Source organism: Anoplopoma fimbria, chromosome 10 (assembly GCF_027596085.1).
Source record: "Anoplopoma fimbria isolate UVic2021 breed Golden Eagle Sablefish chromosome 10, Afim_UVic_2022, whole genome shotgun sequence".
Taxonomy (NCBI): domain Eukaryota; kingdom Metazoa; phylum Chordata; class Actinopteri; order Perciformes; family Anoplopomatidae; genus Anoplopoma; species Anoplopoma fimbria.
This window is the reverse complement of record NC_072458.1, coordinates 11,802,525-11,814,707: the sequence shown is the minus strand read 5'-3', so window position 1 is coordinate 11,814,707 and position 12,183 is coordinate 11,802,525. Positions and strand designations below refer to the sequence as shown.

The 12,183-nt window shown below is 42.1% G+C and overlaps 1 protein-coding gene across 1 annotated transcript in view; it reads right to left on the bottom strand.

Annotated features, from left to right (window-relative positions):
* The window catches only part of atp9b (ATPase phospholipid transporting 9B), a 48,306-nt gene that overhangs the window by 22,546 nt on the left and 13,577 nt on the right, over positions 1-12,183 (bottom strand). Inside the window, exons 8-13 of the mRNA XM_054605895.1 lie at positions 9,833-9,927; positions 7,411-7,491; positions 5,795-5,870; positions 3,708-3,784; positions 869-1,029; positions 445-587 (exon numbers count right to left, since the gene is read on the bottom strand). Of these exons, the coding sequence (XP_054461870.1) occupies positions 445-587; positions 869-1,029; positions 3,708-3,784; positions 5,795-5,870; positions 7,411-7,491; positions 9,833-9,927 (633 nt within the window). The remainder of the gene's footprint in view (positions 1-444; positions 588-868; positions 1,030-3,707; positions 3,785-5,794; positions 5,871-7,410; positions 7,492-9,832; positions 9,928-12,183) is intronic.

Below are 12,183 nucleotides of genomic sequence, written 5' to 3'. Positions count from 1 at the left end.
GGTCGGGCAGGTGTATGAGGGGGGTCATGATGCAGCTCCTCCCCCCCAACACTTCTGAAAAGACTCTGGCTCCAAATGATGTCACCAGCAAAAGATGTGGCCGTTTGTTTCCAGGATACTTTGAATTAAATTTTGTACAGTAGGAGGAAGTGGAGACAAGTCATCCATCTTTATTTGCAGACTATGTGTGCTACAGTTTGTGAAAGGACAGTGTCTACTAGAGCATAAAACTGGAAAATATAGTTTTTGGAAGTTCACAAAAGAAAACCTATAAACCTACAGTAGACACATCCAAATAACCGACCGTCGTTCTGCCATCAGAACGTGGACAGCTTATGTTGTTGCAAACCAGTCGCCCTCTTGAAGGGAGTATTAATTTGGCTTTAACTTAAGCACCAACCTAAATCTACTGTAGATATTTGTTCAGTATGTCAGGACACCTACCCGTCTTGTCCGTCAGCAGATAAACTAGCCGGCCTAGTTCTTCTGGGATGGTGCTGGTCCTCACAACTGTCCCGGGGATGTTTTCGTCTTTCATGATCATCCAGCCGTAGGCCGACTTCCCCATGTCCAGGTTTACACGTAAGCTGCACATGGGAAAAACAAAGGTTTAATGTATGACAATAAAACAACTGCAACAAAAACTGAATGAAAGCTCTGGTATGTTTGAAAAAAAGAAAGAAACAGATGGGGAGCTGGGGTTTCAAAGCATGGGTTGAATATTTTCTAATTTATTAAACCATTTAGAGACAAAATGTTCTGCTTGGAAAAAAAAAAAAACATCACTGTACAACCATATGTATTTGGTGTTAGTCCCAAAAATAACAGACAAACAATCTTCAAAGAATGAAGAGATTCATAAAAGTACCTGATGGGGATGATGTAAGAGAAAAGCACGATGAATCGGAAGAGGTTGCGGAACCAAGGGCCCACAAACCCCTGCACTGCTACCATGACAACAGACAGAACCACCTGGGCCAGGAACAGGGCCTTGGTGAGGCGGTTCAGCTCGAGGTCCAGTAAGCCAACCTGTGCGGACAAGAGGTCAGAGGTCAAAAGAGCAGACATTACAACATCACAGCCTACTAATTTCCTCCAAGCAGGTTAGCATGGCGTCTGGTCCATTCTACACTCATTCGCTTGAGGACAGTAATGTTTTCCTTCAATTGGAATCACAGAATTCGACTAGCGAATTAGAGTAAACATCTTCTTCCTTTTCTGACAGCTTACACTAAAGAAGACTCTTTGTAACGTTCCCATCTGCTTCCCAAAGCCTCACAATATGCTACACAGAAAGCCAATGAAAGACATTCTTAGCTGCAGGCTCTTATCATGCAAACCATGTGTACGACATAAATAAGGTTATTGGTGGCACTGTTTTGTGGTAAACCACAAGCTGCATTATTGTCATGCTGAAGTATTGTCCTTGAATGCAACAGAAGGTCAAAGGGCCTCATATAAATAGATAGAAGTTCCCATATTGAGATGGCTTTCGGGAAAAAAAAAAAAAAGAAAGAAGGGGGTCAGAGTTGTCCTTTATTTTTCGAGTGTATCTCCCAGCCAATGGAGCATGTGGGAAAAAGATGTCAAATAAAGAAGTGCCCTTCCCCTTTTCTGGCAGCGCTCACAGCTAAAGCCCTGTACACAGAGGGCTTTCTTCTGACGCACCACGCTTACAAAAACAGCAGAACATAACATCTCTCCTCCCTCAAATAAAAGGAGCTGGCTCTGAAAAGGAGGGGGGGTGGGGGGCAAGCACGTATAAAAAGCAGCGGAATTCCTCCACCGCCCCAAACCCCCCTCCAGGCCCATTCCCCTGAGGACTGGGAGAGCTGGGAGACCAGTGTGACTGATTTATCAGTTGCTGTTAAAGTCCCAGTAGCAGGGTGCGCAAAAGAGAAGGGTGAGGGGAGTGAGCGGGTCGGTGGGTATCTCCCCACCCCGCCGCCTCGCTACATGGTTCATGGTTGAGCTATTGAGAAAAATAGGGGGTTTGGGTGGATTAAAATGAAGAAAAATTAAGACGGAGGGCACAGTGCTTGCCTGAAAAAGCAAAGGATCCCCTTCTGCTTGAACAATGGCTAGTCCAAATATTCCAAGCCTTGCCGGGGATCAGATGAAGTCATTATTCATTCAGTCAAGGGGAGGGGGTAAAGGACTCAATTACCTCAACCTAAAGATGCTATCAATGAATAAAAAAAGTGCATATTTTTACTCCATTCATCCCCAGGCCATTAAAAGTGAAAGGAATGATTCGATCTGCCTGTGTGGCTTGTATTTGAGCATGTGTGTGAAATCTGATGAAGAACTGCCGCCACATGAATATTCATCGAGTTAAAACCAAAGAATCTTGGGACTTAGTAGTGTGTTGTTTAGTGCCTCTGCAAATCAAGGAAGTCAAGAAATAAACTGAAATTGACTTTTTTTCTTTAACACAGTTTGAGAGACGTGTGAAGAGAGCAGAGTATTGGGGACTTGGATATGTACTTGAAACAAACACTCCTTATTGACGAGCAGCCTCTCGTCAAATGACATTGTTCTGCCTCTTTACTCGGACGGAGGTCCGTCGCACAATGCCGAGACAAAGAGCGAATCCATGCCCGACTGTTCTGTCAGATTGATCAAGTGCAGGCATTGTCCTGGCCGGTGTCACAACAGATTATATGAGGCCGAAACGTTCCTGCGACTTTAGCCACACTGTATCGACTTTCCATCTCCAATCTCCCGTCTCCTTATTGGCACTTCTGACATCTTCTCCTTGAAATATTGAATTCCTCTCAGCTGTCGGGTTTACACAAAACAGTCCCCACCCCCACCACCACCACCGCCGCCGTTCGACCGGCCACATCAGCGTTCTTAATAAAAGACAACGGTGTCAAAACTGTGCTGCTGCATTGTACCACGGAGAGCTTTAGCGCTGCAGAACGCTGTGGGTGATAACTTTGTGTGTAAAAGTCATTGAACGCTGCCTCTGAGATCCCGCTGATGCCCGCCTCTATCAGTCGACCCGCGTCCATCTAGCACAACTATCTTTCCAGGTAAAATCTTATATTTAGAATCAGATTTTCATTAATCTCCACAATCTGGGGACAAAACACTCGATGGGGATTCAGCAGGATTAACTCTCCGCTGAGAATGTCATTTAAATCCTCGGTTAGTTAATTTCCCTTTTGGTTAATTAGCAGCCGGCGCTGACCTTTTGCATTGACAGGTCCAACTTTATCTAGAAAGTCAAGGTTAAAAAACCACCTAGCCATAGTGATTGATTAGTGATTAGAGGCCAGGGTAGAAAAAAAAAAAAAAAAAAAAACGACGACGGCAGGAGGGGAACTTGGAACAGATGTTACTTTGCGTGAGGTGTCTCACCCTCTGAAGCTTGTACAAAACATTTGTATTTATGCTGGCATCACCTGACATCCTTCAATATTTGGTTAGTTTGTTTTTGCTTTGGGTAATTGAAATATAAAAAAATAATATCAAGTATATTTACAAAAAAAATGACATGGTACCACCTCTTAAACTGTGAGGATTTGCTGCCTTTCTTTGTCTTATGTGACAGTAATGAGTATATATTCTGGTTTTGGACTGTTAGTTGGCGAAAATTGAAGGCGTCATCATCTGTTATTTAAAAAAAGGAAAAAAGCATCGGTAACAAAACTCTCAAACAAATCACAGAACTTCCAAAAACTAAAAAAATAAGTATTCACCTTGTTCTTGGCATAGGACGTGTTCAGAACGCTTCTGGTCTCCTTGCCTGTGTAGATCACCACCCCGATCACCGTGCCTGCCAAGGAGAGAGACAAGGAAAGTAATGTTGCTCATTAACTGCACACACACACACACACACACACACACACACACACACACACACACACACACACACACACACACACACACACACACACACACACACACACACACACACACACACACACACACACACACACACACACACACACACACACACACACACACACACACACACACACACACACACACACACACACACACACCTTGGTCAAGCAAGATGAACTGCATGCGAGGAAACACAATAAGGCTGAGCCGAGGCAGTTCTGTCTCATTGCCACTCAAGCAAACAGACAGGAGTTTACTACGCTTAGAGTCTTGGGGCCTAAAGCCACCCTATGGAAGCTCATAAAGGCTGATCAATACACTGCCATCTTTATTTGCCAATTCATTACGGTGGCCTTATTACAGAGGATTAATGAGTCATTAATATTAAATGAGCTTAATGGGAGAGCAGAGGCAATAATAAAAAAACGAAATACAGCCCCTGAAATCCCCAAACTATAAAAAAAAAAAAAAAGGTAAGAAAGTTAAAAACCCGGCAGAAAACAAATAAGAGTAAAAGTGTAAAGCAGGCAGAGAGAGAGAGAGGAAGAGACCAGCGGTGAAGAGAAAGGTGATGAATTGCTCTCGTCGACTTCTACATTCAGAAATATTGAGCCATGTGACAAATGGTTTGTGGCTCAGCATGAAGAGGGGGCTTCAATTTGAATACACGAACAACCAATTCTCCTGTCACAGCTGGATGGGGGCCTGTAAGAGAGTGAATGCGTGGCGATCCCGGGGCCGGTTCAAGTACCCAGAATGCTGGAGAAGAGTCTGTCAAGGAGAGGCTTGTGAGGGACAATGACATTCCCCGAGCAGGGATGATGTAAGGGGTCTAAGTCAGGCTTTTTAGAGAGAGTCTGTGTGTGTGTTTGTTCTTCTGGTTCAAGGTCAGGCAGGAGGGGAGAGCAACACCGCAAATCAATGGTGTGGCCATCGCCGGGAGCGTCACAAACACTCTCAACTGACACGGCCGTTTCTGTGGGGAATCGCTAAGTCGGAGCGAGGGAGGATTACCTCAACTCTGGGTGTTTTTCAAACAAGCACATGGTAGTATCAAATCCAACGCCATCCAGGTTTAATGCTACGACTCTTAGTGAGAAGAGGATTCACTTAAATCATAGAGCACAACGACGAGCAGGGGACTGAAATCGGTTTAAGCTTGTTTATGTGAATATAAATGTGTCTCCTTTGATCAACGTTTACCCTGATGTGTGCCGCTATGGGGGGGCTAAGCTCGGGTGAAATTCAACAAGGGCCCCTGTCTAGACTTGAACCAGGGTCGTTGAGGTTACATACGCTCCCAGCACCCTGACTCTTTTTACTAGTCTTTACTTTTTTGTGATATTTTTCTTCTTTTTGTCATTTCTTGCATTTGGAAAGTATTTTTTAAAGCCCAATTATTACTTATTCTCAATGCCTGACATCAGGTTGAATTGCCCACGAAACAGACAAATTGATTTACGCAACTCAGGTTCACCAGTAACTCCTTCAGCTCAGACTGCAGCGGGGCCTCCAGCAGCGCAACCCACGAACCCAGATCCACCTTTGCAGTGTCCTTCAACCTTCAGTTGGAGCTCCGGTGGGAGTCAACGCCTAAGCCACGCTGCTAGAGACCCAGGCCATATATATATCTGGGCCCACTGGATGGAACGGAGGGACGGAAGAACCAGAATTGCAAATAGCCGACTGTCGGACTATGGTGCTCAGAAACACTACCGCTTTTGTCCACAGGGAAAATCAACACAAAATGTAAGTTCCTCGTAGTAGTTTTCAAATGACTTCCTGACAAACATGGTATGTTAAGATATTCAATGAGCATCAGACCATAATTAAAACTGTTCATAAACACAGTCAGACGCACGGCTGCTATTAGTCATCTGGAAAAATCTAATTTCAAGATAAAGAAACTGACTTATAATAAAAGCTGTCATTCACTTACCAGATGCAACGACTGTGCTGGCCCAAAGGGTGTTCTCAATACTCAGACTCTCATGGACCTGTGGATCTGAGTCTTCCTAAAGGGGAAATTTAAAAAAAGAGAGGCATTGATTTGCAATTTGTATATGTTTCTTTATGCTTGTTTGACTAAGCTAGGGCAGTATAGTGCAAAGTACAGCAAGCTATGTTGCATTATTTGCGCTTATTAATAGGTTAAATTAGTTCAATTTGAGAGTTTTATAAAAAGGAAACCAAAACCACAACCGTGGAGCCATGAATTTAGCTTTAAGACAGCAAAAAAGGCGATTGATGTGTATAAAAACTGAATTATCTTTCAAAAACAAGGAAAAATTGAAGCTGAAACTAATTTCGACTTTCGCTTTTTGATAGAATTTAATTATTAATGCTCTTACATATATATTTTTATTTTTTTATAAAAAATATATTGTAAAATGTGTTCTTTCTTGGATCACATTCAGTCAATTTTATTCTCTGTTCTTTCAAGGCAAAATAAATTGTGCCTGAAAATGAACATTTCAGCTGTCTAGAATTGAGGAAAACAAGCTCAGCTGAAAGCCCACAGGCTCCTCGGTGCCATTAATTTTCACAAGCACCTGACACAGTTGTGCAGACTGTAGCAATACAGTGGTCCCTTTATCAATACATTCACTAGATCTGGCGTGGCGATAGAGGCTCCTTTTAAAAACAGTATAGAAAGTACACATAGATGAGATTTCAGTGATAAAAAGCCCATGGAGAGCCTCTTATTTCACACACACCCCCCTCCCTCTGTTTCACCCTTCTCTCTTAAATAAAGAAGAGAGCTGGAAATGGCTGGAGTCAGGAGTGCAGAGTCGAGGCTCCAGTTTCGGCTCAAGTTGCCTGCCCGATATGATAATTATGATACCTAAGCAGCCACATCCTGTCAATCCACTCAGACGTGGGAAGAGGTGCATGAAAAATAAATGGTAGGTCGCAGAGCGCTTGACCGCTCTGACATTGGCATCGCACTGCGGTGTTCATAACTGCAGAGGGGTCTCGATAAAAAGACCGCAGAAACAAAGCCACTATATCCGTCTCAAGGAAGAAAAAAAACCCCCTCATAAATAGGTAAGTTCTTTTGCTGCCGATCTGTGGGAACCCTTTTTTTTGTTTTTTCTCTCCCTCCATCCTGCTCGGACTAAAAGCACACGCTATGCAAAGGAAGGCCGCGGAGGATGAATGAGCGGAGGAAGTGCTCGCTCACTAAGCCTGGTGTGTGGCCAAGAGTGAAGACGGGCAACAAAGCCTTCCTTTGTACTGGAGCTCTCCTCTCTGTGGGGGCTGCGCTAATCTGCTATTAATAAAAAAAAAAAAGAAGAAGAAGAAAAAAAAAAAAATCGCCAAGCAACAAGCAGGACGGGATTGATGGAGCTTGAGCTGCAGAGAGAACCTGCCGGTGATGTAAGAGGTATAGCTGACGGAGACAACAACGGGCCTGGATGGACGCACAGGCTCTTGTTGTGGACCACTTGTCAACAAACGGCGGTGATACACGTCTTCTATGTCAACCCAGTTCCTATAGAAATGCTCTTCACGAGTTTAACAGGTTGTAAAAACCTCAGCGAGCTACTGTACCCGTGTGAAGTTCCCCTCGAAGCTGTGGATGTCCAGCTGAGGCCTCTGGGCGTAGACATAGGCGCTGATGGAGAAGAGATCCTGAGACAAGGAGGCAGAAAGAGGGAGGATTCAGTATTAATACATACATATAAAAATATTTTTTAATCAATAACCACAGTTAGTGATTGTTTTCCATACTATTTCTTTTATTTTTTTTACACCAAACATTTTTGCTTTGTGATGTGTAGGGCTGCAACTAACGATTATTTTCATTGTCAATTAATCTGACAAATAATTTCTTCATTAATCGATTAGTTGTTTGGTCTAATAAATGTCAGAAAGATCAGTGTCTCCCAAAGACACACCTCTAAATATATATTAAGTTGACTGTAACAGAGGAGTAAAATAAAATACTCATGTTTAAGAAACTTGAATCAGAGAATTTTTCTTTAAAAACTGATTAATCAAATATCAATATAGTTGCAGATAAATTTAATAGTTGTGCTGTGTATGATCTTTAAGTATACTTTCATGTTTGCAGTGTAAACTGTATATTAATAGTTTGACACAATAATCTCAACTCAAGGTCCATTTACTATCTGAACATGTCGTGGTCTTCAAGTTGTCATGGAGACAATTGAGACAAAAAAACGATAAGTTGACCTTCAGTTAAGATATAAATGTAATGCATTTTCTCCATTCTCAATTCTGAAGCAAAATGGAACTGCATTTATTGGATTTTGGATATTTATTATTGGATTCAAATCAACAGAAATTACATAAATACTTGAAAGCAGTTTAAATATTAATAAATAAATAAAAGAAACAGAAGCTCAAAAGAAAAAACAATAATAAAGATTGAACCATAAGTCTTCAATCATCTGCTTCTCTCAGTCATCCCAACATGTACGACTGCAGCCTTTGGCCTGTCAACTACCTAACACCATCTTTTATTATTTTGCTCCGAGTGGAACTAAATTGATTGTAAATATTCAATTATTTAGATGGGCAGGCTCTGCAGCGGCCAGGCAGCCCTCAGTCATGCTCAGATAGTGTTCTCCTGGTGAGAACATGGGCAGAGCGGTTAAGAGAGGAGCAGGGAAGATTATTTTACTGAACCCCCAACGGAGAGTAGTGTTGCTCCAGCATTTGACAGAGGAGAGCTCAGAGACTCAGCAGCATCTCGATGCATTCATAGAGATCAGTGTGTCTGCTGAGCGTAGTTGGAATTATTCTGTGATTTAGAGAAGACGCAGAGGAACAATAACACCCAAGTCTGAATGTAGTCAGTACTCTCATGTTGTTGGTGGTTTTTAAGTTTTAAGTTTAAGGGCATCTTTGGTATTTTGTAAGTAACTAATTGGGACAACCTTTTTAATTTATTTTTGGTTCAGTATTGAGACAGAATGGTGCGGACTACTTTCACTTGATCCGGCCTGTTTGTTATTGTGTCCAACCAAGTCTCACTCAAAGAGAAGTCTCATTTTGAAATATTGCGAGAGGTTACCAGTTGCTGGAAGACAACGGTGGATACGTGAGTGAGAGTTGTCAGAGAGGAGTGCCGGGAAGAGTTCATGAATCTAAAAATGATATCGACAATGTGGACGGGATGCGAGAATTCTGAACCTTTAGACTTACTTAGACACAATAACAAACAGACCGGATCAAGCAAAAAATAAAATAAAAATAAATTAATAGACAAACCCAACAAAAAAACTTAAACTATGACCTCCTTGGCAGAGATAATAATAACATTTACTTTTCATTAACCTATCTTAGAATGACCCTCTAGCCTTATGGAAATTTCAAAGTACTACTACTATCTTGTACATACATTATGACCTGATCTTTTAGCATACAGGAACAAAAGACTATTAATCTGATGTAACATTACCGTGTGTCTGCTCACTTTTTTACCATCAGAGATATTAAGCACCCTTTCGGACTGAGAACAATTACAAAAGAGCATCAAACTGATCGGTCTTGATTCTTCACAGAAGGTACGTTTTTGATACATTCTCAAATACTTGGAATAAGTCCTCCCAAATTGAGCAATAACATTGTAACACGGTTGAATGGTGGCTTAAGTGAAGACAACTCTTGCTATCTTCACTTCTCTTGAAACTCTATACGGATACCACGGCTCATTCATCAAACCGCTTGTTGAAACTTTAATTCTCTGATCACACTAAGTGGCAACAAAAAAAACCTCATCTACTCAACTTAAATCTTAAAGTGTTGAGTATCCCCTCAGTTAATAGGAAGCCGCTGTCAGGTCCAGACTGTTCTTGCTGTTTGTCATCAGTGATTAGGTTTTCCATCACAGCCAGGCAACTTCATTTGATGAGCAATGCTCTTAGTGATAACGGAACACTCTCTAGCTCATTCACAATCGATTTGTCTGTTACCAGAGGTTCACTACGTCGTAATGTATCCGTACCCCCACTGCAGGAAGATGCTGCGTGCAGCCGACAGCAACCTTCAGTTTCCAGTCCGTTTCTCCGTCCAGCTGGTCTGTTCTGATGAAACATGAACCTGAAAAAAACAAGAAACAGAAATGCTATCAAGACTGATTTGTGGCCAAAACTTTGGCCACATGCTGCAACTTTGGCCACATGCTGCAATTACAGGACACCAAAACAGGCGTTGTGTTTAGGCTGCGGGGGTCTGCAGGGCATGCCGATAAAAAAACCCAAAAAAACAACATTTGAAACAGAGTCAACTTTAGGAGAAACGCAACTTCACGTCACGCTGCGGAGGCCAATCGCGTAAACCGGCGATCAATGTTCCATTCAGATCAAAAAGGTCAATCAAATAGGAGTCACTCAAATGGGCCATTTAAGTGACACTCCCACTCGTCCAACAGCCCTGCGCCAATCACCGCAATGCCTGAAGTGGTGTGAATGCAGCCAAGGGGTTAAATGCTAAACACATAGCTTAATAGAAGCACAAGAAGAAGAAAAGTCAGTTTATTGACTCTGTAGTGTTATTTACACACTAATATCTAGCTACGGTCAGCTAACATAAGCCACAATAAAGACCCTGGTCATACCAGACCAAGTCAGGCTGGAGCAGCAAAAACCCTAAATGCGTTGAATTAATGAGAAGGTGCAATTTAGAGCTTATGATTGCTACTTTACATTTGTCAGAGGAACACGATGTTTTCATCTTTTAAAAGTTGCATGGTCTCACTTTAAAGTAAAGTAAAAATGTTTTTATGGCTGTATCACAATTCCACAAAGAAAATCTAATGTTTACTATGTTTTTACATATATTTTGTTAAACCCTGGGGGTATTGAAGGTTAAATCAATGTTCAGCCAACAAACATTAGACCGTTTTGATGAATTTGTTTGGAGTTTGTGTTAAATAGAGCACTTTATGCTTAAATAGCACAGATTTTTAAAAATTCGGACATATTTTGCTTGTAAAAATGATGTTACTATAATAAACTAGCATGTCAAACGTCAACAGAAACAGTGCACTAGAGCCTGTAGCACAACCCAGAGCATCAGTGGCTGCTGTGGACACTGCAAGGTCCGATAAACATTGAGCAGTGGTGACCTGTATTGATCTGAGGTATTATTACATATGAAACTGATGGATGAGGGCAGCTATTTGACAGAGAGGGTAAAGGGCAGCTATAAACCATCCCTGGAGGGTTAACTATGATGGAAAACATTATCACCAGGAGGATGATTCATGCTTTCTTTCTGCTGCAATGGCACTCCTCACATAGCATCACTGAGATGTGTGTGTGTGTGTGTGTGTGTGTGTGTGTGTGTGTGTGTGTGTGTGTGTGTGTGTGTGTGTGTGTGTGTGTGTGTGTGTGTGTGTGTGTGTGTAAGGCATTAAGACCTCAACAACTCCCTGCCAAGCATATTGACACATCAAAGATTGATGGATATGATGTCCTCAGAACATTTCCTCCCGATGCCCCTTAGAAGAGAGCCGGGATCTGACGCAGCCCATTGATTAATTGGAATTTGCATCATCAGTCACTAAAGAATGTGACATAAATCATATAGATCACATCACGTGGTGGAGATGATGTCATAGAACTGGAACTATTGGGGGAAAAAAAGTCACATTTCTCATCCGAATGATCTTGACACAGTTGTTTAAAGTGCCACGGGGCCCAAAAAGTTAATCTGTAAAGCATTCTGTCTGTTTAATGTATTTTATTTCTGCATTTCAATTCCCGGGCCAGACAACCTTCTGTGTGGAGTTTGCATGTTCTCCCCGTGTCAGCGTGGGTTCTCTCCGGGTTCTCCGGCTTCCTCCCACAGTCCAAAGACATGCAGCTTAGGTGCATTGAAGACTCTAAATTGCCCGTAGGTGTGGATGTGAGTGTGAATGGTTGTTTGTCTCTATATGTCAGCCCTGCGACAGACTGGCGACCTGTCCAGGGTGTACCCTGCCTTCGCCCATTGACAGCTGGGATCGGCTCCAGCACCCCCGCGACCCTTAACTGGATAAGCGGTTACGGAAGATGGATGGATGGATATTTAATCTATTGCAATAGCTTATCTATGTTTCAACAATTTAGAGGGCTAGTTTGGATTTTTTAAATTCAAATTATACGAGGTACTTTTTAATAGTCAATGTATTACCAACCTATTTAAGCCACCTTACAGAAAGGCCCAGCTAGAAAAAAAACAATCTTTCTTTGAAGCCCCCAAAGAAAGATTGTCAAGAACAGTCATTTTACAGGTAGCACATATTGCTGGTCTGACACTGCCTCGATTGTTTAGTTAGTTTGCTTTATTGTGTGACTTTGGTGTGTTAAAGGC